General features: G+C 40.7%; 1 protein-coding gene across 2 annotated transcripts in view; it reads right to left on the bottom strand.

Moving 5' to 3' along the window:
- The window catches only part of LOC309534535 (BEN domain-containing protein 5-like), a 730363-nt gene that overhangs the window by 452362 nt on the left and 252805 nt on the right, over window positions 1-25196 (bottom strand). For both annotated transcript variants that reach the window (XM_082226761.1, XM_082226765.1), the window contains exon 5: window positions 21554-21770. In XM_082226761.1, the coding sequence (XP_082082887.1) occupies window positions 21554-21770 (217 nt within the window). The remainder of the gene's footprint in view (window positions 1-21553; window positions 21771-25196) is intronic.

Below are 25196 nucleotides of genomic sequence, written 5' to 3'. Positions count from 1 at the left end.
CCTTTCTATGGGCTCCATCTTCCATGGAAGTACAAATCAGTGCAAAGATTGCCATAAACAAGTATTAAAAACACAAATACACAAGAAACTCCATGTTTAGATGTTTTTTGAAAAAACTTCAAGATATCAGATGTGACGACATGACATTGAATGTGAAGCTAAATAGGTTTTCTAATTAATCAGGCATTTAAATCAGGCCTTTTACAAAGAATTTTACCTTCTATATGTCAGCTGAATTGGTCCAGTATTATAATAACAACAACAACAACAATATATAGCAGGTGTTTCCTTTTTTAAAAAAAATGAATAAAACATACTGGACATTAAAATGAGTAATCTGTATTTAAGTGAGGGTTTTCAACCTCATTCTATTCTGGGTAGCACTTGGGGGGAAACAAAACTAGTGCCAGTTATTGATATAAAAATTTCAGGCTTGCAATACATAGAAAAACAATAAGGAGGAAGATTCAATTTTGCAAGGAGGTTGTAATAGGAGTGCTTCCTTGTGGGATAAAAGAGAGCATGTGAGAGGTTGGATGAGCATCAATCCACTTTCTTTTTTTTTGGGGGGGGGTGTCCTTGGAAGTTTGTCTATAATTTACTCTCCCAAGGGAAATTTCACTCAAGTGCAGCAATTTTTCATTTCATTTGGCTGATGGACTAAGAGACTCTTAGGGAAAGGAAACCTTTTAGACATTATTTATATACCACAGCATGTATTATTTTACTGACAGAGGATAATATTTTTATAGTAGTACCAACTCCATATGAGTGCGTATGCACACAGATACAAATACACCTTTTGTCTTATAAATGCAGTGTAATCAATGGTCAATAATCTTATTGCAGAAGCAGTGTTGTAGCTGCATGAAGTGAAACAAAGTAAAATCTAAAATAATAAAACATGACAAGAGACACATTCATGCCACTCTCTAAATAATGTTTCTTGCAAGAAACAAAGGGAGACGCTTGCCAGAAAATCTGCCTTTCTTTCTCACAACCTAGAATAGTGCTGTGTTGAAAATCTTTTTGACCATTTTTGACCATTCTCCATTATGAAAAACACTGCATTCAAAATGCACTGCACCCCTTTGGTGAAGGGGAAAGAATCACCTATAATAAAAGTGAAAATGTCAAGGAAAACAATAACTGAATACTTTTAAAATAATAACTGCACCAACATTTATTTGGTGTATTAGGTTTTTTGTTTATTTTGTTCAATTTTATCTTCCCTCCTAAAGGAGTCCACAGCATTTTCATGTCATACTACTTTTTGATCCATAACAAAGGTAATAAAACATATAACACCTAATTGACTTAGGCATCACGGCAATGGTCCCAAGCAGATACAGTGACCATAATTCCTTGATTCTTGCATTCCTGTCTTTCTGCTGGAATGAAAACCAGACCTAGAATCCAGCACTAAGTTATTACAAATTCAAAACATAGAAAAAACATAATGGCATTATGCAAACTACAAATAATATCAGATTTTTAATTATCATCTGTGTTTTCTTTGTGTGTACCACCTTAGCTCTCCTTCCTAGTATGTGGAACATTTTTATTTGCCAGATTTTAATAAAATCTGGCAAACAATACTGGTTTCATTACAGATCATGGAAATACCATTGCAAACTCCCATCAATGTCACTGACTAATATTTCATGCTTCTTTTAAAGACCTTTGAGATGTCAAAAGATTTGTTAGGCATTTCAGTCAAATTCCCCCAAAATTCCACAAAAGGAATCACAAAATTCAAATTAATCAGCATTCACCTAGGAGCATTGAATAACTCTACATTTCAATGCTTTAATTAATGGTTGTAGAAAACCTAGCAGTTCAAAAGCACATCAAAGTGCAAGTAGATAAATAGGTACCGCCCTGGCAGGAAGGTAAACGGCGTTTCTGTGCGCTGCTCTGGTTAGCCAGAAGCAGCTTAGTCATGCTGGCCACATGACCCGGAAGCTGTCTGCGGACAAACGCCGGCTCCCTCAGCCAATAAAGCGAGATGAGCGCTGCAACCCCAGAGTCGGTCACGACTGGACCTAATGGTCAGGGGTCCATTTACCTTTACCTAAAACCTTTTATTTTAGAAGACCAGAATAAAGGTAATGCAAGTCCCTGGGGGCGGGGAGATGATCCTACTAGCCCTCTGATGTAAGCCATTCATGGAGTAGGGATAAGGGCTTGGAATCATAGGGGAACATTGGCCAATGCTTCAGGGGTCTGGAGGTCAACTACCCCATTTCTTCTCACAGACATTTGTACCTGTCCTTTGTCTGTTTTTTCTTCATTGCACTCCTAACTTAAATTTGGTGATCTTATCCAACATGCAAACTTAAGCACATCAAGTTCATTTTTAATCAGAGGTTGGATGGCCATTTGCCCCGTATGCTCTAGCTGAGATACCTGCATTGCAGGGGGGTTGGACGAGATGACCCTCAGTGTCCCTCCCAACTTTACAATTCTGTGATTCTATCATTTATTCTAAGCACAGAATGCAGACTAATTTGGTGCAGAATCCAGCCAGACCTGAGTGTAAGCAGCATACTCAGTCATCACTAGCGTGCTCTCTAATAGTTGTACGTTTTCTTCCAAGAAGCACGAATTGTGTGAGTTCAATGTACAGCAAACATTTAGCATCTGTTTACCTCAATAAAAAAGTGGCAAAACTTCTCATGAAGACATTGACTTTACAGTGCCAACTGTACATTTGTCAATTGTGTTTAATAGCAGCTGAAGAATTAATGAAGGTTGTGAGAAACTGGATCTTGTACGAGAAACAGGACCACATTTTAATAGCTGTTTTGGCTATGACAGCATGGAGTAATGAAAAGTGACAGTAACATTTTACAACTTCCATTACAGAACTACTGAATACATATTACCTGTTTCCAAGGATAACTATAATGATCTAAAAATAAAGAGAAGGTTTCAAGAGAAAAATGGAAGGTAAAAATGAAATATTTTGCCTAGTCAGATCAACAGTTTCTTCACATCTTAGTGCAGAATTAAAACAGCAAGAGAAGGGCTTAAAATTAGTTGGGAGGATGCTGGCTTCAGCAGCTGTACAATAAATATTTTGGGCAGGTGGTCTGACTGGGTGTTCATGGCAATGATTTAGCTGGATGGATTCTGGATGCTGCTGCTGAACTTCAGGGCCCTTGCAAGTAGATCACAAAGTGTTTCTATAAATAAAGGATCCGTGCTAGAAATGTGAAGCTTTGGGAATTGCCATTATTCAGCTATTGATTAAAATATCTATGCAAAAAATAGGCTAAGATAGGGAACATTTTCTAGAGGTAGAGTTTAGTACTTATACAGTTGAATGGATTCCATAACACTGGGCAACAATTTTTTACTTTTTGAATGTTGTCTAGATTACTACAACTGATTTAGGATATTTTTGCACTGCTGAATCAGGAAATGGCATCCGTTTCTCTCCATCAGGTCAGGTTTACTGTAAACTGAATGGTGGGCATTGATAAAGGTAAGTACACGTAAATTGCATGTTGCTTCACCATTTTTCAAACTTCAGGGCTTGAACTTCCATTTCTTGGAACTCCTGGAATGCTTAGTGGCAGGGAGGTCTCTTTTCAGAGTCCAACAGTAGTCAGCCATCATGACTGCATCCCAGCGACCCTGATACCTGGTCTCCATCTCTTTCATGTCCTGATGGAATCTCTCCCCTTGCTCGTCACTCATTGAACCCAGGTTCTCAGGAAACCGGTCCATATGTGAAAATAGGTAATGCATCTTGACGCTCATGTTGCAGCCCAGGTTTCTTAAAGCAGTCAGCATGTTGTTGACAAGTTCTGCGTAGTTTCTGGCCTTATTGTTGCCAAGAAAGTTCTTCACTACCAGAACAAATGCCTTCCATGCTTCCAGTTCCACTTTGTTCACTGAGTTTCCGAACTCTGGATCTCTGATGAGCTGACGGATCTGAGGACCGTCAAAGATGCCAGCTTTCAACTTCTTGAGTCTTGGTTGACCACAAACTTGACATGAGCCAACAGTGTGACGCGGCAGCTAAAAAAGCCAATGCAATTCTGGGATGCATCAATAGGAGTATAGCATCTAGATCAAGGGAAGTAATAGTGCCACTGTATTCTGCTCTGGTCAGACCTCACCTGGAGTACTGTGTCCAGTTCTGGGCACCACAATTCAAGAAGGACACTGACAAACTGGAACGTGTCCAGAGGAGGGCAACCAAAATGGTCAAAGGCCTGGAAACGATGCCTTATGAGGAACGGCTAAGGGAGCTGGGCATGTTTAGCCTGGAGAAGAGGAGGTTAAGGGGTGATATGATAGCCATGTTCAAATGCCACACAGAGGAGGGAGAAAGGTTGTTTTCTGCTGCTCCAGAGAAGCGGACACGGAGCAATGAATCCAAACTACAAGAAAGAAGATTCCGCCTAAACATTAGGAAAAACTTACTGACAGTAAGAGCTGTTCGACAGTGGAATTTGCTGCCAAGGAGTGTGGTGGCGTCTCCTTCTTTGGAGGTCTTTAAGCAGAGGCTTGACAACCATATGTCAGGAGTGCTCTGATGGTGTTTCCTGCTTGGCAGGGGGTTGGACTCGATGGCCCTTGTGGTCTCTTCCAACTCTATGATTCTATGATTCTATGATTCTCCATGGTCAATCCTGGAAAAGCCTGGCACAAGTAAGTGAAGCAGTCACCATCCTTGTCCAGAGCCTTGGTGAACTGCTTGATTAAGCCGAGCTTGATGTGCAGTGGTGGGAAGAGTATTCTGTCTATGTCCACCAGAGGGTCGTTGATGACGTTCCTTTCTTTGCAAGGCACCAATTCCTCCTCACAGGCCAGTCCTTCTTTGTGTAATGCTGAGCACGGTCCCTACTATCCCACATGCACAGAAAACATGGGTACTTGGTGAAGCCAGACTGTTGTCCCAACAAAAAGTTGACCATCTTCAGGTCAACACAAATAAACCACTTATGCTGATCATAACCAATTTTCTTCAGCACATACTTCACCGCTTCATAGTTCTCCTTTAGTGTAGTTGAGTGAGCCAGGGGTATAGAGGCAAACTGGTTGCCATTGTGTAGCAGAACACATTTCAGTGATTGCTTGCTGCTGTCAATGAACAGTCTCCAATCTTTGGGTTCGTACTGTGGCACTCCAAGCTTGAGCAGAAGCTGTGCAATATCTGCACAGTACACCAAGTCCTTCTCTTCCGAGAAAAAACGGAGGTACTCTTGATGCCTGTTGTGGAAGAAGCTGATGTGAGCACTGTCAGAGAGGTGGTTTTTTCCCTTCAATCTGGATGCCAACAGTTCGGCAGAGTCCTTTGACAAGCTGAGGTCACCAACTAGATCATTCAACTCCTTTTGGGAAAATGGATGTGGAGCATCATCTTCAAGAACCACTTCTTCTTCTTCATGTCCTTCAACACTGGAGGCATCTTCGTCACTAATGTCAGGAAGTTCTCCGAAGATAGGCACTGGAATTTCATCACAATGAGCTACAGGACAACGTGCTGATTGAAGATCAGGATACTTGAGGCTGCTCCGGTTCTTTCTGTTGGTCCCAGTCACATCAACAGCGCAGAAGTAGCAGTCAGTGACATGGTTTGTCAGCTCCCTCCAAACCATGGGAATTCCAAAGTTCAGACTCCTCTTGCCAATGGTCCACCCACGTAGAGTCTCGGTGCATGCCTTGCACACCATGTGTGGCGCCCAAGCTTTATCTTGGTCACCAAGTTTAATACCAAAATAACTTTATGCTTTGCCGCACCAATTTATGGAAGATTTCGAGGTTTTATGACTTCAAACTGATCCCTTTTCAACATAATCACCCAGAACTATCGGACCTGAATACTTCTTGTCATTAAAATAATCATTTCCAATCAAAACAATTATTCGACATGGCATTTTACCCCCACCAACTTCTTCTAAAATGCTCCACACAAGCGTACATGTGAACAAAAACATAAAAAAGACATGTGGCCATAGCTCAAAAACTTGACCTGATTGAGCAAAACCAATGTGATTTTTGGATTCAGCGCATCAGATTCGTCCTAAATCAACTGAAAAAAATGCAGACAACAAATTTGTTGTTGACCAGTGAATAATGACTATCTAAGACATACGGTAATCTACGCAAATTTATTGTATACAAGCATTTTAAAAGACTGGAGGAAAGACGCACCAGAGATTTCATGACAGAATTTAAGGGACTGTAAGATGCAGACACTGCATTCAAGAGCTTTCATAATGTCGAGACTAATGGTGGTCCGAGCAATCTGTGGTACCTCAAACTTCACCAAGAAGTCGCATGCTTAGATTGAGGAGCACATGCCAGAAACAGTGTTTTATAGAGCCAAATGGGAGCCTATTAGCTCCTCAAATAGCTGCCTGACCAGAAGAGAAAAGTATCTTCTGCTCTCTGGCCATCTGAAGAAGTGACACTGCAGAGAATGGAGACCAGCAGTTCCCTCTGTCTGCCAGCTGACCAAGTGATTACAGGGAGCAAAATCCCCTGACCCTTAAGATGTCACACACATTATGTTGTTGTTGTTGTTGTTGTTGTTGTTGTTGTTGTTTAGTCGTTTAGTTGTGTCCGACTCTTCGTGACCCCATGGACCAGAGCATGCCAGGCACACATGTGAAGTTAGGATTCTGTGCCTAACATTGTAACATCCCTTACTTGCACTTCCTTACATTCAATCTCATTGTTATTTTGTTGCCCATTCGCCAAGTCTGTTTTGTTCTTGTTCAGTCGTTTAGTTGTGTCCGACTCTTCGTGACCCCATGGACCAGAGCACGCCAGGCACTCCTGTCCTCCACTGCCTCCCGCAGTTTGGTCAAACTCATGCTGGTAGTTTTGAGAACACTATCCAACCATCTCGTCCTCTGTTGTCCCCTTCTCCTTGTGCCCTCCATCTTTCCCAACATCAGGGTCTTTTCCAGGGAGTCTTCTCTTCTCATGAGGTGGCCAAAGTATTGGAGCCTCAGCTTCACGATCTGTCCTTCCAGTGAGCACTCAGAGCTGATTTCCTTCAGAATGGATAGGTTTGATCTTCTTGCAGTCCATGGGACTCTCAAGAGTCTCCTTCAACACCATAATTCAAAAGCATCAATTCTTCGGCGGTCAGCCTTCTTTATGGTCCAGCTCTCACTTCCATGCATCACTAATAGGAAAACCACGGCTTTAACTATATGGACCTTTGTTGGCAAGGTGATATCTCTGCTTTTTAAGATGCTGTCTAAGTTTGTCATCGCTTTTCTCCCAAGAAGCAGGCGTCTTTTAATTTTGTGGCTGCTGTCACCATCTGTAGTTATCATGGAGCCCAAGAAAGTAAAATCTCTCACTGCCTCCATTTCCTCCCCTTCTATTTGCCAGGAGGTGATGGGCCCAGTGGCCATGATCTTCGTTTTTTTGATGTTGAGCTTCAGACCATATTTTGCGCTCTCCTGTTTCACCCTCATTAAAAGGTTCTTTAATTCCTCCTCACTTTCTGCCATCAAGGTTGTGTCATCTGCATATCTGAGGTTGTTGATATTTCTTCTGGCAATCTTAATTCTGGTTTGGGATTCATCCAGCCCCGCCTTTCGCATGAGGTAAAATGATTTTACCAAAAAAACCACCCTGTTATTTTTTAAATAAAAAAAATCAAAAGAAATACAGCGATCATAATACCATCTATGCCTTAAAAGTTGCTTTTGGGGAGAATAGCTAATATATTTGTTTCAAGCTTCTCAGCATACCCAGGCTATCTGTAGCATAGTCAATCCTTGTTTTGCACAGGGGTTCTGTTCCAGATCCCTTTGCATGCCAGTGGAGCATTTGTAAGCCCGTTCAACCCCTTTTCATGACATACTAATGACTTTTTAGGGCTACTACCAGGTTCGGCACCATGCATGTGTGTGTGATCACACATCATTCGGCCATGCCTAAATTGGTCATTGCCTATATGCCTCCTGTTGTATATTTCAAAAAATGCACCCACCCACCTCACTGCAGAAGTCTGGACACAAGTAAAAAAAACTATTAAGGGAGGACAAGCTGCAGGCAGGGATGGGTGGTGGCAGTCAGCCTGGCAACAACCAGAAAAGCACTTGATTTTCTAGGTGGGCCACCAAGATGGTACCGAGGGGCTTGGGGGGCACCTTGCCCAAGGTGCTCTCAAACTGAGTGCTTTGTAATATAAGAACTACTGTGGATTCTTTGTATGTGTTACTTAAAGTGGAAGAGGCATATACATCACTTCCAAGTAAGTTCCCGTTGACAGTCAGTCTCACTGTGTGTAATCAAGTTTATACCTAAGAAAGCATGCACAGGATTGTGGCCAGGATTCACATAGCATTTTTCATTGATATTTTTATCTGGTCTGCATCCGATTTCTATTACACAATCCGTAAATCAAGCTGAACTTGTCTTTGAAACCTGTATTCAGCAGGAAAATTGATGGAGCAAAAAAGACAAGGGGTTAAAGTGTCTTCTTGTGTATAATATTAGTCCATATAAATGTTTCCCTGTGATATCACAAAACACTGGTGCAGTGTTTTCCCCCCTTGCTAATTAGATAAGAATCTTTCTAGCTTGCTCTCTCCAAGGACACAGTTCTGAGCTGAAAGTTTCATTTTTAACTTGAGGGAGATGTTTCTCACCTTTTTCCCTCATCGGGAGGGCAGGTGATTTAACTAGCTAAATAATCCTAAAGGCATTTTAAACTAACAAGATAGAAAATTACTTAGAAATTCAATCCCTGAAATTCCACTGAGATTCTTGCTTTCTGTGAATGTTAAAGTGCTGGGATTCTAACTTCCAAATTTCTTCAAATTGAAACCAGTGCAGCATGTATGATGCTGAGCTGATGTCGCATACATGTTAGACGGATCTTTCCACATTAGTTTTGGATTTACTTCAGCTCCTCAGTAGAAGATATAAGTAATTTTTCAGGAGGCATAATCTTGCAACGTGATTTTCACACAAAAAATCACCTTCTGAGAGCTAGTCTTCCTGCCTCTACACCCACCTTATCACCAATTCAGGTTAATCCTCAAATACAGGACAGCAACAGTACCTGAATACAGAGCAAAATATATTTAGCCTGCAGTGTTATATAACCTGTCAGTTAACAAATGCATGACACAAAGTAAAGCCATGTAACCCAATTGAAACAGTTTGTATGGGAGGCTGATTTCCCTTGGGAACAGCAACATCAAGTAAGAAACTGAACCCGTTAAGTATAACCTTTTCAAAGGGCAGAAAAATTCAAAGGTAATCAAGGATTTTCCCCTAGAAGGGCATTTATAATTATATTCCACTTTTATTTATAAAAAGCCTTTTAATGTTGGTACTACAAAAGGACTCCACACAAAGAAGTCTTGCTTTATATAACTAGATTCCATCCCCAAGCCCTTTTATATGCAAACGGCTCTTGACACAAGCTAAGCACTGAAAGAAGAGAATTCCCTTTCAGAACTGGGAGATACATTTCCAAAGTAGCGCATGAGAGTTTAGTCATATTTCTCTCACTAATACCATGGAAGATCTCTCTCTCTCTCTCTCTCTCTCTCTCTCTCTCTCTCACACACACACACACACACACACACACACACACTTATATGTACACATTCAAACTAAGTCATTTTCTTTTTCGTTCCAGAGTGGTGATTGTTGATTTCTAAATGCCATCAGACTGAGCTATTATTATATGATGGTAATAGGCAGATTCCAGTGGGCTCCTAATTTAACAGGGACCCACGCTACTGCACAGGAAGTCACATTTGAGGGATGAGTTCCATTTTTCTCCTGTGGTATATATATGGTATATATATATGGGGACGCGGGTGGCGCTGTGGGTAAAAGCCTCAGCGCCTAGGGCTTGCCGATCGAAAGGTCGGCGGTTCGAATCCCCGCGGCGGGGTGCGCTCCCGCTGCTCGGTCCCAGCGCCTGCCAACCTAGCAGTTCGAAAGCACCCCCGGGTGCAAGTAGATAAATAGGTACCGCTTACCAGCGGGAAGGTAAACGGCGTTCCGTGTGCTGCGCTGGCTCGCCAGATGCAGCTTTGTCACGCTGGCCACGTGACCCGGAAGTGTCTCCGGACAGCGCTGGCCCCCGGCCTATAAATGTGAGATGGGCGCACAAACCCCAGAGTCTGTCAAGACTGGCCCGTTCGGGCAGGGGTACCTTTACCTTTACCTTTATATATATGGCCAGCAGAGTCTGAGAGCCTGAGGACAACCTTGGAGCCGAAGGAACAATTTCTTAGTAGCCACTATAATGCTTTTCTCCCCCCCCCTTTAGAGTGATTAGTCTGCATTTTTAACTCAAGTCAGGTTCCACCCTTCCCAACCCATTTCCTGCAAATTGAAAGGAGATGCTTTGTCTATATGTAGACACGTGATAAGGAAATTGAGGGAGTTAATTTTTGTGAATTCTGGTACAAATTGACCGATTTTATGATCCATGAACTCATGTGTGGCAGCTGTGAAAAAGGTGAATTTCATGGTAGGAATTTCAAGCTAGGAAAGTTTTGTTTTGTTTTCTAAACCCTACTAATATTATAATGCTTAGCTACAGATTTTATTTTACTTTTATACCACCCTTCATCCAAAGATCACAGGGCAGTTCACAACATAAAAATACAAAATGAGACCACAAAATACATAACTAAACAAACAAGCCGCTGCCACCCCATAAAAGGTCATACAGATTATTTAATCAGACAAAGACCCGGCTAGAAACATTATTTGTTTTATGAAAAGAAAATGCATGCATTGCAGAGGTGTATAAAATTACACAGTGTGGAAAAACGGGAAAGAGCAACATTTTTGCCCCCTTTCATAACAAGAGAAGCTGAATGGTGGGGGTTTCAGGACAAAACTATGAAACTTACCACCACAATATGTAGCAATGGTCACCAACTTAGATGGCTTTAAAAGGATATTAGACTAAATCATAGTGGATAAAACTGTTAGTAGGCACTAGTCGTGGTGCATACACGCTACCTCAAGGCAGCCTGCATCTGAATACCAGTCAATGAGGATCAACAGTGGCAGAAGGCTACTTGCCCTCATTTCCTGTTTGTGGGCTTCTTTGTAGAGAAAAGGATGTGGGACCAGAATACGTTGGAGAGGATATCAGAAGCAATGCAGAGGAATTTCCCACTGCCCACCCACGGTGGTTGACCAATTGAGACACTCTGGTCAAAAGGCTATAGGTTTTAATCATAGATCTTTGCTTTCTGACAGGATGCTTTCATAAAACAGATCCATTTTAGGTGACTATAATGAAATACAAACTAGTTTTTGAAGAGCTTTTAAGATGCTTTTGAGAAGGTTCAGATCAAAGACCCAGTTAACGTAACTCCACACATTAAATATTTAGTCCTTATCCAGTCAATCATTCCAGGATCTTGAAATTGCAAGAGGGGAATGTGTTTCACTGTGGGATATTATATTGAATGAAGACCTACACAAGTCTGTTGATACAAATGGATGTCTTCTAATTGCTGCATTTGTGTAACTCATATTGACGGAATTCTTTCTGCACTTACATGAATGTGAGAATAAATTCCTTTAAGTGTCAGTTCAATGGGAATGAGTCAAGTGTGGTGTAGTGTGCTTAATCCTTGGACAAGTTATGAATTTGCAGTCTAACTGGGCAGGGGCAAGGCAAAAATGTAGTAATTTGCCTACCTAGTTGAGATTAACATGGACCCATTCAAGTCGGGGGCTGGCCTGAAATTGAGAATTTGGGGGGGGGAGATGCCTCCCCCTTTCCATTAGTGAGAACCTCAGCAGTAAACAGAAGGGTACCTTTGGATCCAACCCTATGGCTATAATCCTAAACACACTATTTAGTAAGTCCTGTGGGACTTAGTGAGGCTTACTACTGACTAAACATGCATAGAAGTGCTATAAGTCATGATCAGACACATGTTGAAGCACTGGTCAGACATGCCAAAACTCAAATCCACGCTGATTGCACAGTGAGAAATATTGTTCTTGAATCAGACCGAAAGGTTTGTGTCCTTCGTCTGGCAGCAACCTTTGAAATCTGGCCTGTTTCTGTGTGACCTAATTGCATCACTGTCTGTTTCTCTCTGCCCACAATGGACTTTTTGAGTTCACCTACATATCATTATCTACTATACATATTAATTTAAAATAAACTTTCAACTTCTCTACTTTTCTGGCATTGAATTTTTTAAAAAGCTAGTAGAATCAACAATTTTCTATAGTGTCAATCTTCCTACATAGCTTATAAACAATCAGCACACTGAAAGATTTGTAGCTACTCTTCTCCCACTACTACTCAGGTGTTCTGTCTCAACTAAGCTCCTGGTGATCAGGTTGAAGCAATCACTCTTATTGGATGAGCAGACATAAAGGTAAAGGTACCCCTGACTGTTAGGTCCAGTCGCGGATGACTTTGGGGTTGAGGCACTCATCTCACTCAATAGGCTGAGGGAGCCGGCGTTTGTCCACAGACAGCTTCTGGGTCATGTGACCAGCATGACTAAGCTGCTTCTGGCGAACCAGAGCAGCGCATGGAAACGTCGTTTACCTTCCCGCCGGAACGGTACCTATTTATCTATTTGCACTTTGATGTGCTTTTGAACTGCTAGGTGGGCAGGAGCTGGGACTGAACAACGGGAGCTCACCCTGTCGCGGGGATTCAAACCGCCAACCTTCTGAGTGGCAAGCCCTAGGCTCTATGGTTTAGACCACAGCGCCAACCATGTCCTGGTGGTCAGGTTGAAGCAGTCACCCTTACTGGATGAGCAGACATAGGTAGGCTATAACAGATCACGGAAAGCAAGACAAGGCACAGGACCCTGGACAGGTCAGTGTGGCAGACGATTGCTGGAACTCACCCAAGGACAGCTAGACCTGCTATTAACTCAGGAGCTGCGTGTTTCTTAAAGGACTATCACACAATATCACACCATGCAAGGGGGTAGAAGAATTTAACTCTTATCCCCAGCTGTGGTTCTGATAAAATCCTCTAGCAGAGCTACTATTTGCATTAAGAGTGATACCCCTATTAGTGCTAATGGGCCTGATTTTCATTGGGACCATAGCAGGTAAGGAAATGGTTAACCCTCTCTCCCATCTCCATGGTTCTAATACTGCTAGCCCCAATCCCCCACAGTTGCTATTTACATTCAACACAAACCTGAAACTTGTTTAGCTCTGAGGTTATGAATGTTTATCAGATACTTTCTGGGCACCAAATAGAAGATTCTATCATTTTTAAAATTATAAAAAATAATAGTTTGTATACTGTAAAGCTATACAGCTTGTACTGTTATAAACAAAGCTGATTAATATTTAAATGTCATCCTCAGCTATGTGGAACTGTAGCTGAAACAGATTTCCTTTTAAAACTGCATGATGTATATTAAGGCAGTAGTATAATCTACTTACATACAGGAAATTGAGGTCAAGTAGAAATTTATAAGCTATAAAACAACCTTTAGAATATTATAAAGCAAATAACATTTTATTAAGCACTTTGTAAAATGTGAACCTGAGAAATGTATAAGAAATAAAAAACATACTTTCTTAAAGTAAGAAAAAATGCTCTAATAAAATTCCATTTGTACTATCTTTCTCTTGTAAAATGTAACTCGCGCCTTGCTTTGGGGGGCTATTTTATCTCAATCATCAGCTAACAAAAGCCTGAGAATCATATTTTTCTTAGAAATAAAAAAGATTTCTAGTTTTCAGGATGAGAGTGACTGCTGCAAGGGTAACATTGGTATAATGGAAACATGGAGTCAGTGATTTGTTTTAAATATTTAGGGTTGGCAAGACTGCTCCTTAAAATGGAAGCATAATCATTAAAGGACACGTGGAAGGCAGTGGAGTTCCATTCAATTTAACAGATCATATGCTGTTCTGATATTTCAAGGCTGCACCTAACCTGAAACCAGACTGTGCTACACTCAGAGATACTCCTCTCACTTCTAAACCACCAGGTCTTTAGCTCTTATTAACTTGCCTTCTACACAGAAATTATTCAGGTCACATAGAACTTTTAACACCAAATGTAACCAGGTAGTCTTTCAGTCTCTCAGTCACTACCCAAAAGAATCATCTCCCTAATATTTTGAAGAGTGAAAGATAAGAGTTAAGATCACAGATTTCACTGGAGGTGGCCTTCTTTACTAATAAAATTAGTACCAAGCTGAACAAACAAGCATCTCCTTCAGGTTTTTGGTAAATCTACCCTGCAATCCTTTAGAAGAAAACACAACTGGCATACAAGTATATGCACTGGGACATGGATTACTGCTCGCTGATGGGCAAACTTTTCCTGGACTCACTTCAGTGGATTAGCTTTTTCTGAAGAACTGAAACCCCACACAAAGAAGAAGAAGAGTTTGGATTTGACATCCCACTTTATCACTCCCCTTCAGGAGTCTCAAAGCGGCTAACATTCTCCTTTCCCTTCCTCCCCCACAACAAACACTCTGTGAGGTGAGTGGGGCTGAGAGACTTCAGAGAAGTGTGACTAGCCCAAGGTCACCCAGCAGCTGCATATGGAGGAGCGGAGACGCAAACCTGGTTCCCCAGATTACAAGACTACCGCTCTTAACCACTACACCACACTGGCTCTCAAAGGCTTTTCAAAGAGCTTGCAAAAGCACGTGGATGAGCCTTGTACTAACCCTCCACGACCACCCCACCCCATGAACACCAAGACCCTACAAATTCCCCTTTCATTTTTATGAACTCACTTGGCAAAGGGAGAGTGGCAAGAACACCAGCAACTTTCTCTCCTCTTTTGTATCTCATTCTGCCAGGATACCTAACAGAAAGATGCAAGAACAGCTTCCCAGACTGAGAAGCATAGTTCTCTATGGCCCCTGAATCCAGTTGTGCTTTCGTAGATGGAGAAAGATTGACAGGAGGGGAGAGTTTGCTGTTGCCACTGCCCTTGCTAGGGAGTGTTTTCCAAGTAAGTTTGGGGAAAGGAAACCAGAGACGGATAGCTGACTTGCAGGCAGTGATGGCTGGGGAATGTGAACCATGAAAAGAATCAAGCCCAAACCAAAATTCTGGAGGGCCTGAACTCACTCATAGTGGAGTAAGACTTTTCATACTTCAAGTTCCCACGTCAAACCTTCTCCACCAGCATCATTAGTCCAAATTCTATAATCCATTCCCAAATGCACCTCACAAATAGAGGACATCTGGCAAATCAAAGGTGAACTTGTTTGCTACAGTTCTAGCGTGTCAGGAGTCCTGTAGTGATAGTTTATATAATAGTTCCTAGTTGCAGAATATCACAATCCCACAGACTATAACAGTTCAATATTTCCAAGGAGGAAAAATAGATCAAAATAATCTGAATTAGCAACATTTTGCAATGCCCATTACTTCTGAAATTTTGATTTAACTTTTCTTTCCAATCTGATAGTCAACAAATTATTGCTCAATATTCAAGAGAAAAACATGGATATCAAATTCCTGAAAGGTGCAGTTTAGATGGTTTCATGGCATTCTAGGACACTGCATCTGTTGCTCATTCTTTTCTTTACCAACCGTGCATCATTTGTCTGTCCTTGAGTAAAAGGTAAAGGTAAAGGTACCCCTGCCCGAACGGGCCAGTCTTGACAGACTCTGGGGTTTGTGCGCCCATCTCACATCTATTGGCCGGGGGCCAGCGCTGTCCGGGGACACTTCCGGGTCACGTGGCCAGCGTGACAACGCTGCTCTGGCGAGCCAGAGCCGCACACGGAACGCCGTTTACCTTCCCGCTGGTAAGCGGTACCTATTTATCTACTTGCACCCGGAGGTGCTTTCGAACTGCTAGGTGGGCAGGCGCTGGGACCGAGCAGCGGGAGCGCACCCCGCCGCAGGGATTCGAACCGCCGACCTTTCGATCGGCAAGCCCTAGGCGTTGAGGCTTTAGCCCACAGCGCCACCCGCGTCCCTGACTGTCCTTGAGTACAGTCAAGCAAATAGTAAGCAAAAGAAAGATGTAGTTACAGTATTTTTCACTCTATAACACGCACCCGACCATAACACACATGTAGTTTTTAGAGGAGGAAAATCCGCAGGCATGCCACCCGTGGGCATTCCCTCCATAACACGCACAAACATTTTCCCTTACTTTCTAGGAGGAAAAAAGTGAGTGTTATGGTGCAAAAAATACGGTAACTATCTTATACTAATATAGAAACAGCAACACAGCCGGTTCTTTTAATGGGCTTATACAAAATAGGCTTGTATAGATTGACAGTAAACAGCATAACACACAGTCCATTGATCATTATTCCCTCCAGCAGGTTTTCCTGCCATAAAATGGGTTATAACAATCTGCAGTTGATTCTGCTTTCTCATCCCAGCAGAGCCATTAAGTTCAAACTTCCCTGAAACTTCACCCAGTTCCATGCTTTTTTCAATGAGTTCAGAACAGGGAAAGTGTGAATTTGAGGGAGGGGGCAGGGATGACCTGCAAACTTTACTGATAATTTTATTTTAAAAAAAACAAACCAACCAACCTGTGTTTCTAAACGAACCATAAATTGTGACTGAAGGACTTTTTAAATATATACTATAGCCAATCAAACACAGAAAAATCCCTAGAGGAGTGATTTTCATATATAAAACAACCCAAGGTTTTGTGAATGACAGACTGTGGCCATATTATTTCTTTATAGCCACTTTGATGATGTTTGCAGAGCACCAGGAGTTAGTGGTGACGAACCTGGAAGTGCTTTGGGGGCATTAGCAATACAGTGGTACCTCCGGTTACGAACTTAATTCGTTCCGGAGGTCCGTTCTTAAGCCGAAACCGCTTGTAACATGAGGTGCGCTTTCGCTAATGGCGCCTCCCGCTGCTGCTGCGCTGCCGGTGCTCAACTTCCGCTCGCATCCCGGGCAAAGTTCGCAACCAGGGGCATCTACTTCCGGGTTAGCGGAGCTCGTAACCTGCAGCGTTTGCAAGGAGGATGGTACATAACACGAGGTTCCACTGTATACAATTTCTTCACTCTGATCTCTGTACAACAAAGCCTACTGGGGGGAAAGGAGAAGTCACTAAACAGACTTCATTCTGTGATCATTTGGCATAAGACAATCACTTGAAGAAACATGACACAATTCTTGTAATTTTGTTACACCTTTGATCACCCAAATTTTTTTTATTTATTGGGATAATGAAAGCATGCTAGACTCTACTTGAACATTTAGTAACTCTCCCATTTTTATGACTAAAGAAAAACATAGGTAGAGATCACCAGATAGGTCAACATTCCCAAGATATGCTTTGATAGTTCTTTACCCTGCATAGGGTAAAATCAAATAAAATTCAAACAACCTTCCATTCCCCTAATTCTTATAAAACATATTTTCATTTTTTAAAAAAAATTAGGATACGGGGATATTTATTTTTTATTATTTTAAGCTGTTTTGAACTGTTTTTAATATTGTGCTTTAATGTTGTAAGTTGCCCTGGAACCTTATGGTGAAGAGTTTGTGAAGAAGAAGAAGAAAGTCTGCCCAAGGCCAGAGCTCCAATGATGTTGTAGTGCATACAGATGTATGTGTTTCTATATTTCATAGCTGTTTCATAGAACTATAAAGTTGGAAGGGACCACAAGGGTCATCTAGTCCACCCCCTGCAATGCAGGGATCTTTTGCCCAACATGGGGTTTGAACCATGACCCTGACATTAAGAGTCTCACGCTCTACCGACTGAGGTGCTTCAATGGACAGAGCAATCTTATGTCCATGTCTCTATGCACAGTACAAGAATTAATTAACAGTAATCACTTATGTATTTAGCAATCACAAAACCGTATGGTGGAAGGATTTAAAAGAAGGATGGGGAAAATGTGACCATCCAGATATTGGACTACAACTCCCTTTAGTCACCGCCAGCAAAACCAGTGCTCAGGGATGATGGGAGTTGTTACCCAACAATATCTGGAAGTCCAAAGGTTCCTCACCTTTCATTTAAATTTAAAAGGCCATCTAGTCTTACAGCAGAATTAAGCAACAGGTAGATAATCTCTGAATCAAAAAACTGAAATGGATCTGTCAATAACTTGTAGTTGGCTTCCTTCTCACCATTAATACCCCTAGAAAACTATTATTGCCCATTACTGTATTTGAAAACGTCATCTGAACACCTGGAAACTCCCGGAAAGGACCCAACAGAAGAATTTATAAATGCATCATGTTTTCATGACTATACAGTAGATTGCAACATAAAGAATGACATGCTGCTTCTATTTTGCTTAGCTATTCACATATTGCTGTTTCTGAAGCAACCTTAATGTTGCATCTTTCTGAAATTAAGTAGCCCCCAAATGACTGAGGATAAAATTTCAGTGCAATCACTGCATAGGAGAGCACAGTATTTTGATTGCTGTAAGATTATGATTTGCTATACTCCGTATTCTTTTCAGAGCCTGCTTAATACATTGTTTTTTTTTTAAGGCAAGCCTATTCAGAAATGTAGAAGTTATGTGTATTTTATCTCTTTTTAAGCTACTGTTGATTTTAATAGTATTTCGAATGTTTTTAAACACCTGTTTTTAACTGTTTTATCGATAATTTTAAAAAGTTTTATTTTATATTTTTGTAAACCCCTTGGAGATTTGTTTGTTTTTACAACCAAGCTCTATATAAATATTGTTTAAAAAAGTAAATCATTTGGCATAGTTATAATATTATGCCAAAGCTATAATAACTGATTTGCCACTAATTACCTGGCTGATTTTTTTCCTTTTTTAAAAAAACCAACCACTCTAAGGCAGAACAATCATGTCAGTAGAAATGGTACCAAATGGGTATCTGCCATGGTACCAAGCTTGTAGGATTGCATATTCTTGAGATCATTTCACAGAATTTTAATGCTCAAAAGCTCTCAGATATAAAAAGTAGAATCAGATCTGCTTATCTTCATGCTAGCAAAAAGAACATGTGCCATTTGCCTCTACAACCACTGTGAACTTTGGTAATCTAATGGAAATTGCATGTCCTGTACTGCTGTTCCAGTTTTAATTTTCAAAGAATTTCAGGAAGCATTTATGGATTTAATTGTGGAAGTTTTCAGAGGAGAAAAAGTATAAATGTGATTAGTGTCAAAATATTAATGCAGCATGATGAGTGACTCACCAATCTCTGGGTATAATAACCTTATTCTGTCTCCTTTATATGCTGCAACTTTAATCTATTACCCAACAGAAAGCATCTGCTTTCAATGAACTCTCTCAAACACTGATAATTTAAGTTGTTCAAGATAACCAAGGGAGTGGGTGGGGAGCTCACCTTTTCTCAGCCTCTTAAAACTGAGCATGAGCAACAAACACTGTAAAATCTTTAACTCACATTTTCAAGCTTTCTAGGAAAATGTCACATGAAGAAAAGCTAGGATTATTTAAAAAGTGCTACATTATTTGCCAAGCTTTGACAGAGAGCAAGGTTCAACAGTTGTGCAGTAGTAGATGTTGGTTTTTTGTGATAAAAAATGGAGTAGCTCTGTTGCTAATCCTCCATCACTCAATATGCCTGTTACAGAAAAACCAAGCTATAATGACCATAACCCAAAGAACCGTGAAATTAGCTCTATAAGTCCACAATTAAAAATCTACCATATAACTCCCCACTCCACAATGCCATATGTCCAACTGCTAAGGAAAAGCAAGCTTAAAAAGATGTTTGCGATATGATGGTGGAGGGGAGGGGGGGAAACCTGCTTGAAGAAAAAAAGTTTTTTTAAAAAAAAAATCCACTAGCCTAGCAGAAGCCCACTGCATCAGCTTAAACATATCTGACTCAAAGTCAATATTTAGAATGATAACTTAGTAAATTCTTATACCATATTTTGAACACAAGCTATTTTTGCATTGTAGCTATATCACAAATAATTGGGTAGGACCCAATGTACTCTAAAGCCATTATTTCAACATATGTAGCTATGTAGAAAGAGAAAAAATAAAATCTTTGTGCCTCCATTATAAGGAGTTTCATGATTGTTTTGAACATTATGCCAATGTTTGTGCTCAATCAAGAAAGACAAGACAAGACAAGACTACAGATATATGCATCCTCCAAGATGGGCATTTAAACATTGTCAGTATCACAATAACAACTTCATTTTCCTTTTATGTAATTTTCCCTCTCCTTCCCTCCCCCTTTTAATTTTTGATTCTCATGTAGGGAAGCATAGAATAGAATGCTCCAACAGCTTTATTCTTTCTGAATTTATCTTTGTTTAAGTTTCCACTCTGATAAACTTGAAACTATATTCTACTTTTTGCACTTTTTTATTAATCAAGGAAGCAGCTGATAAACTTGTAGTATAAACTCTAGAATTTATAAAAGGACCCTTTATAGCATTTACACCTTTTGGACAATGATGATCTTCAACTCGACCAATCCTACCTAATAGATAGATAGATAGATAGATTCTTTATTGTCATTACACAAGTGCAACATTGCACAAAGTGCAACGAAATTGGATGCCATCCCTTAAAACAATAAAAGCAAGACAACAACAACAACCAAACAAACCACATTCCAGCCACACCCACACCACACCCATCAAACTCCCAGGTCACACTAACGAGTTACAGCATTCAAAAGGGCCACAGCTCTTGGATAGAAACTGTTTTTCAGTCTATTTGTCTTTGACTTGATGTTTCTATATCTTCTGCCAGAAGGCAGTAGTGCAAACAGACAGTGTCCCGGGTGAGATGAATCCTGCAGGATGTAACAAGTCCTGCATTACTTTATAGTAAGAGAAGTACCATTTTGACATGGAAAAGGAACAGACTGGACAGGATTCATGAGGGGTAATGTACACATCCATATGTATGCCTGGGATTTTCCTTATTCAGACCCAACTTCAGGTTTCATGGGAACCTGAGTGAAATATCATCAATGGGCTCCCTCCCTTTGACTTGACGGTTCAGTTGTAATACCATACTTCCAGAGTCCTCTGCACCTCATTGGTTGGCCCTAACCAGTCTTGGTACAGATCAGTGCCTGATCTTGGTGGCCACCAGTAGTAATGCAGGTCATACTTTTTGATACTAGAATTATGTAGCTAGCTCTGGCAAAACTAAGCAGAGGCAAGCCTAAATAGTTTTGTTGTTAAACAACAGTGGTAGTTGCAACAGGAAGTATAAATGCTGGACACAACATGGGCATGTTTTACATATGCCCACACAAAGTAACATCCCATTTTGGAGAAACACATTACTTTGGGAACAGAATCATGGTGAATGTGGAGGGAGAGGATGGGAGAGTAAAGGTGTTAGCAATAAAATCCATGCCAGAATGTTTTTCTTCTTGTTTACATTTTTCTTTTAATATCTTTGGAGGCAAATTCAAACTATGTGGCAATTTCTCCATGTCACAATCATAATGCTTTATGTGAACCTGCATTTGCCTATATTTCACAGTGCAGCTAAGCTCTGTTGTGTCCTTGATTGCAACAAAACAAATACATGTGTGGGTACATCACCTTAGGTGATGAATGCTACTGTATTGCCATTATGGTCCAGGGATCGACAAGGAAATATTATGAGCAGCAAATGCATTTATTACTCACCACACTAAGTCCCAGAAGTTCTCTGCAGTAGTAGTCCATGCTTCTCTTCTGTAAATTATCAAGATAATGCTGAAGCCGCGTGTAAGTGTACGGGTAGCAGTAAGCGAACTGGTATATGTCATCCTCTCGATCAAAGCAGAAAGCAAATGACATAACGTAGTTCTTCCTGTGATCAGGGCAGCGATAATAATACACATTTTTGGGTGGCAGCCTTTGCCTAAAAGATAAAGACAAATGCCATAATCAAAATCCCATTGGTTAAATTAAATGCAACAGTGAAGTTGTACATATATGGAGAATGGGGAGTCTCTCTTCCCTGACATAATGGCTCTATGGCTCTGACTGCAGAGGAATAAATCTGAATCAGGTTTTGTATGTAGAGAATCCACCTCCATTTTCCACGTAATCATCCACCACCTTCCAAGCTTAATGTAGAAGGAAGTTAAAACTCTGACAACTGAGATCTGGATCACTCTAGTTCTTTGAAAAACTTCACCTCTGCTTTACCATACATCACAATCCTAGGTATGTCTACTCAGAAGACAGACCTATTAAGTTCAGTGGGGTCTTCAGTGGGGTATTAAGTCAAATGGCTATAGGGCTGAAGCCTTTCCTTCTATATTGTTGCTGTTCCTTCTTGGTTTTTTTGCATTTATTGTCAATATTATATGAAAAATCTTAATAGTTAGAATAAATAAAATAAAACCACATCATAAGGCAATGCAGGTGTCGGCTCTGGAAGTAAAAGGGGGAAAACACAGTAGATTTCTTATTTAATTTGAACGAGAGAACCTTGTTCTGTGCAGCATCTATGCACTAGCACAATAATTCAATATGATTATGTAGCAATCTTGGAAGGGTGAGTAAAAGACCATTCCCTAGGCAGGCAGGCTGTGGGTACTGGCTGTACACCTTTATCTGCCTGGACAGACTCCACAAGGGTCTTGCAATTAAATACAACAAATTTTCCAATCCTATTTGGCAAAAGCATACTATCATCCCACAGACAGTAGCTTATTCAATTAAGGAATATCATAAACAGGTCCCATCTAATGCTTGTAGCAGAAGTCAGCTACCGTCAGGCAATGATGGCGAAGAAAACGTAATATGATTTACAGACATAGCAGTAGTAATGTGTCCTACGGTAATAGTTCTGAGAAATGAGACAACTGGAGAGGATCAGTTTTGGCCTTTCATTGCTAATATGAAACGGAGGACAGAAAGTTCTCATGATAGAAGAGTCTTTCCAATTAGCGGCTGTTAAGGAGTATGCAAAGAAAACGGACATCTTCCTGGCAAATTACAATGAAGATTCAGTGATGCAGTTAATTAGAGATGACATAAAAATTATTTGTCCTTTGTATTGCTTTGGCTCTTAAACTCCAATGAATAAAGGGGACCACTCTTGATTGTTGTTCTTTGTTTTATTTACATTGTGCTGACTAAAGATCCTGATGTTAACCAGCCACAAACTACTACTACTATTATTTCTTGCAGACCGCAAAGACAAAAGGACAGAGGGTTATAGTTTTCAATCTGATATAAATAGCAGTGAAGGTGGGGGAATAGGTTAAGATAAATGACCCCTGGACGGTTAAGTCCAGTCAAAGGCAACTATGGGGTTGTGGCGCTCATCTCGCTTTAGCCGAGGGAGCCAGCGTTTGTCTACAGACAGCTTTCTGGGTCGTGTGACTAAAACACTTCTGGCGCAACAGGACACCGTGACGAGTGCCAGAGTGCACAGTAACGCCGTTTACCTTCCTGCCACAGCAGTACCTATTTATCTACTTGCACTGGTGTGCTTTCGAATTGCTAGGTTGGCAGAAGCTGGGACAGAGCAACAGGAGTTGCACGAATTCAAACTGCTGACCTTCCAATCAACAAGCCCAAGAGGCTCAGTGGTTTAGAATACAACCAGCTAAGCAAATAGCTTCCTGAAATATCTTAACATATTTCTATCATCCAACATTACTCTGGTATGCTATCAGCTATCTCCCACTGTATATAAGATCAAACAGATTATACGGTTGTGAGTAAATAAACTGAAGCCCCCAGACCTCAAAATGCAATGCAATTTCAAACAGTGCATTGGCAAGTGCAGAACCTTTGTTTCTACGTTGGCAACAGGAGAAGCTGCATTCATTATAATGAAACAATTCATAATGCTAGGAAAACCTACTTGAGATTTGTTTGATACTAGTTTGCTACTAGTTCAGATGGCACACAGCACAGGTTGCTTCTATTTTATTTTATTTTTAATCTCTTAATCTAACATGCTTGTGTGTTTCTGCAATAATGCTTTGGTGTTATTGCTGTCTTCCATTCTGGTCCGAAGAAGTCAAACATCTGGGTGTCAACAGTTTTAACAAAAATTATTTATCTATATGCTTGGATATTATAGTGAAACTTATAATATAGGACAAGTCATAAGTCAGTTTCACAACCCAGTGCCTTTCACTGGAGGAAAACCTACCCTTACTTGAGCGATAAAAACCCAAAGTCTCAGAAAAGGTTCAAACTCTTAATACAAAGCATGTCCCCCCTAAATATAATTGTAATGGGACTCATGGGGCTGTTAATCTATTCTTATCACTTTTAACACTTCGTCAGTGCTAATCTGTTCCCAAGTCAAAGGGAAAAGGAGACTGAGTGTTTCAATACCAACAAAACATCTTTACATACAGGAGCCTAATCAGATTAGATTTTATCTGGGAATTAAAAAGGGAGGAAGGGAGAGAGACAGAGGAGCACAAGAGACAAGGTGCTAGATATGGCCAATTGGGGGTTTTGATAAGAAAAAGACATTGCTCAGTTCTTGCATTAACCTCTGTGTCCTAGACATACCATTGTTTAGTCTTTCCCTCTTTTTGTTCTATGCCTGCTGGAAAAGGACACCCACACACTGTAGCAGCAGCTGCTTCTATTAATTTAAAGCTATTACAAAAATTAAAATTAAACCCAATTACTTTGGCTGGTTTATAGCCGGAGAATGGCTGAGTCTGATTGTTCCCTCTGGTTATGGACAAAACAATATTACTACCTATAGGCAGCTGCCAGTAGAATACTAATGTGACCTAGGCCTGGCAGGAACAGATTCAGAATGTGAAATTTAGCTGCATTTCTAAATAGAGAGGGGAAAATATATATCTTATCACAGATCTGCAGAAATGCTCCACCCTTTCATGCTATAGGCCATGCAGTACGTGAAAGCTAAAGTGAGGAAGCCATACTGGAGCATATTTCCAGTTACATATATCCTCCAAGAGCCTTAGTTAGGACTACAAATGTACATTGCTAACTAATACTTATGTGCACTGTCGAACTAACTAAACTTCTGAATGGTGATTTGATGAAAATATGTCCAAAGTCCATTCATAACAACAGCCATCATCTCCCACTCCATTGGCTTCAGCATGATACTGAAACAACGTTTGGTATTCCTAACTAGTGTTGGCTGTTTGGATTTCAAAACACACATGCACAAACCAGTCACACAAACTGATGGGAAAGCTTGTACACAAGTTCTTGATGGAGGACATTGAAGGGCAAGGTGGAAGCAGCAATTTCCTGTCTAGACAAGCAACACTACTATCCCCTGAATAGATTTTAACTATAAGATGTACAGACACCTTTACATGCATTT

Source organism: Podarcis vaucheri, assembly GCF_965113315.1.
Source record: "Podarcis vaucheri genome assembly, chromosome: 6".
Taxonomy (NCBI): Eukaryota; Metazoa; Chordata; class Lepidosauria; order Squamata; family Lacertidae; genus Podarcis; species Podarcis vaucheri.
The sequence above is the reverse complement of the archived record's forward strand: the minus strand, read 5'-3'. Positions and strand labels throughout refer to the sequence as shown.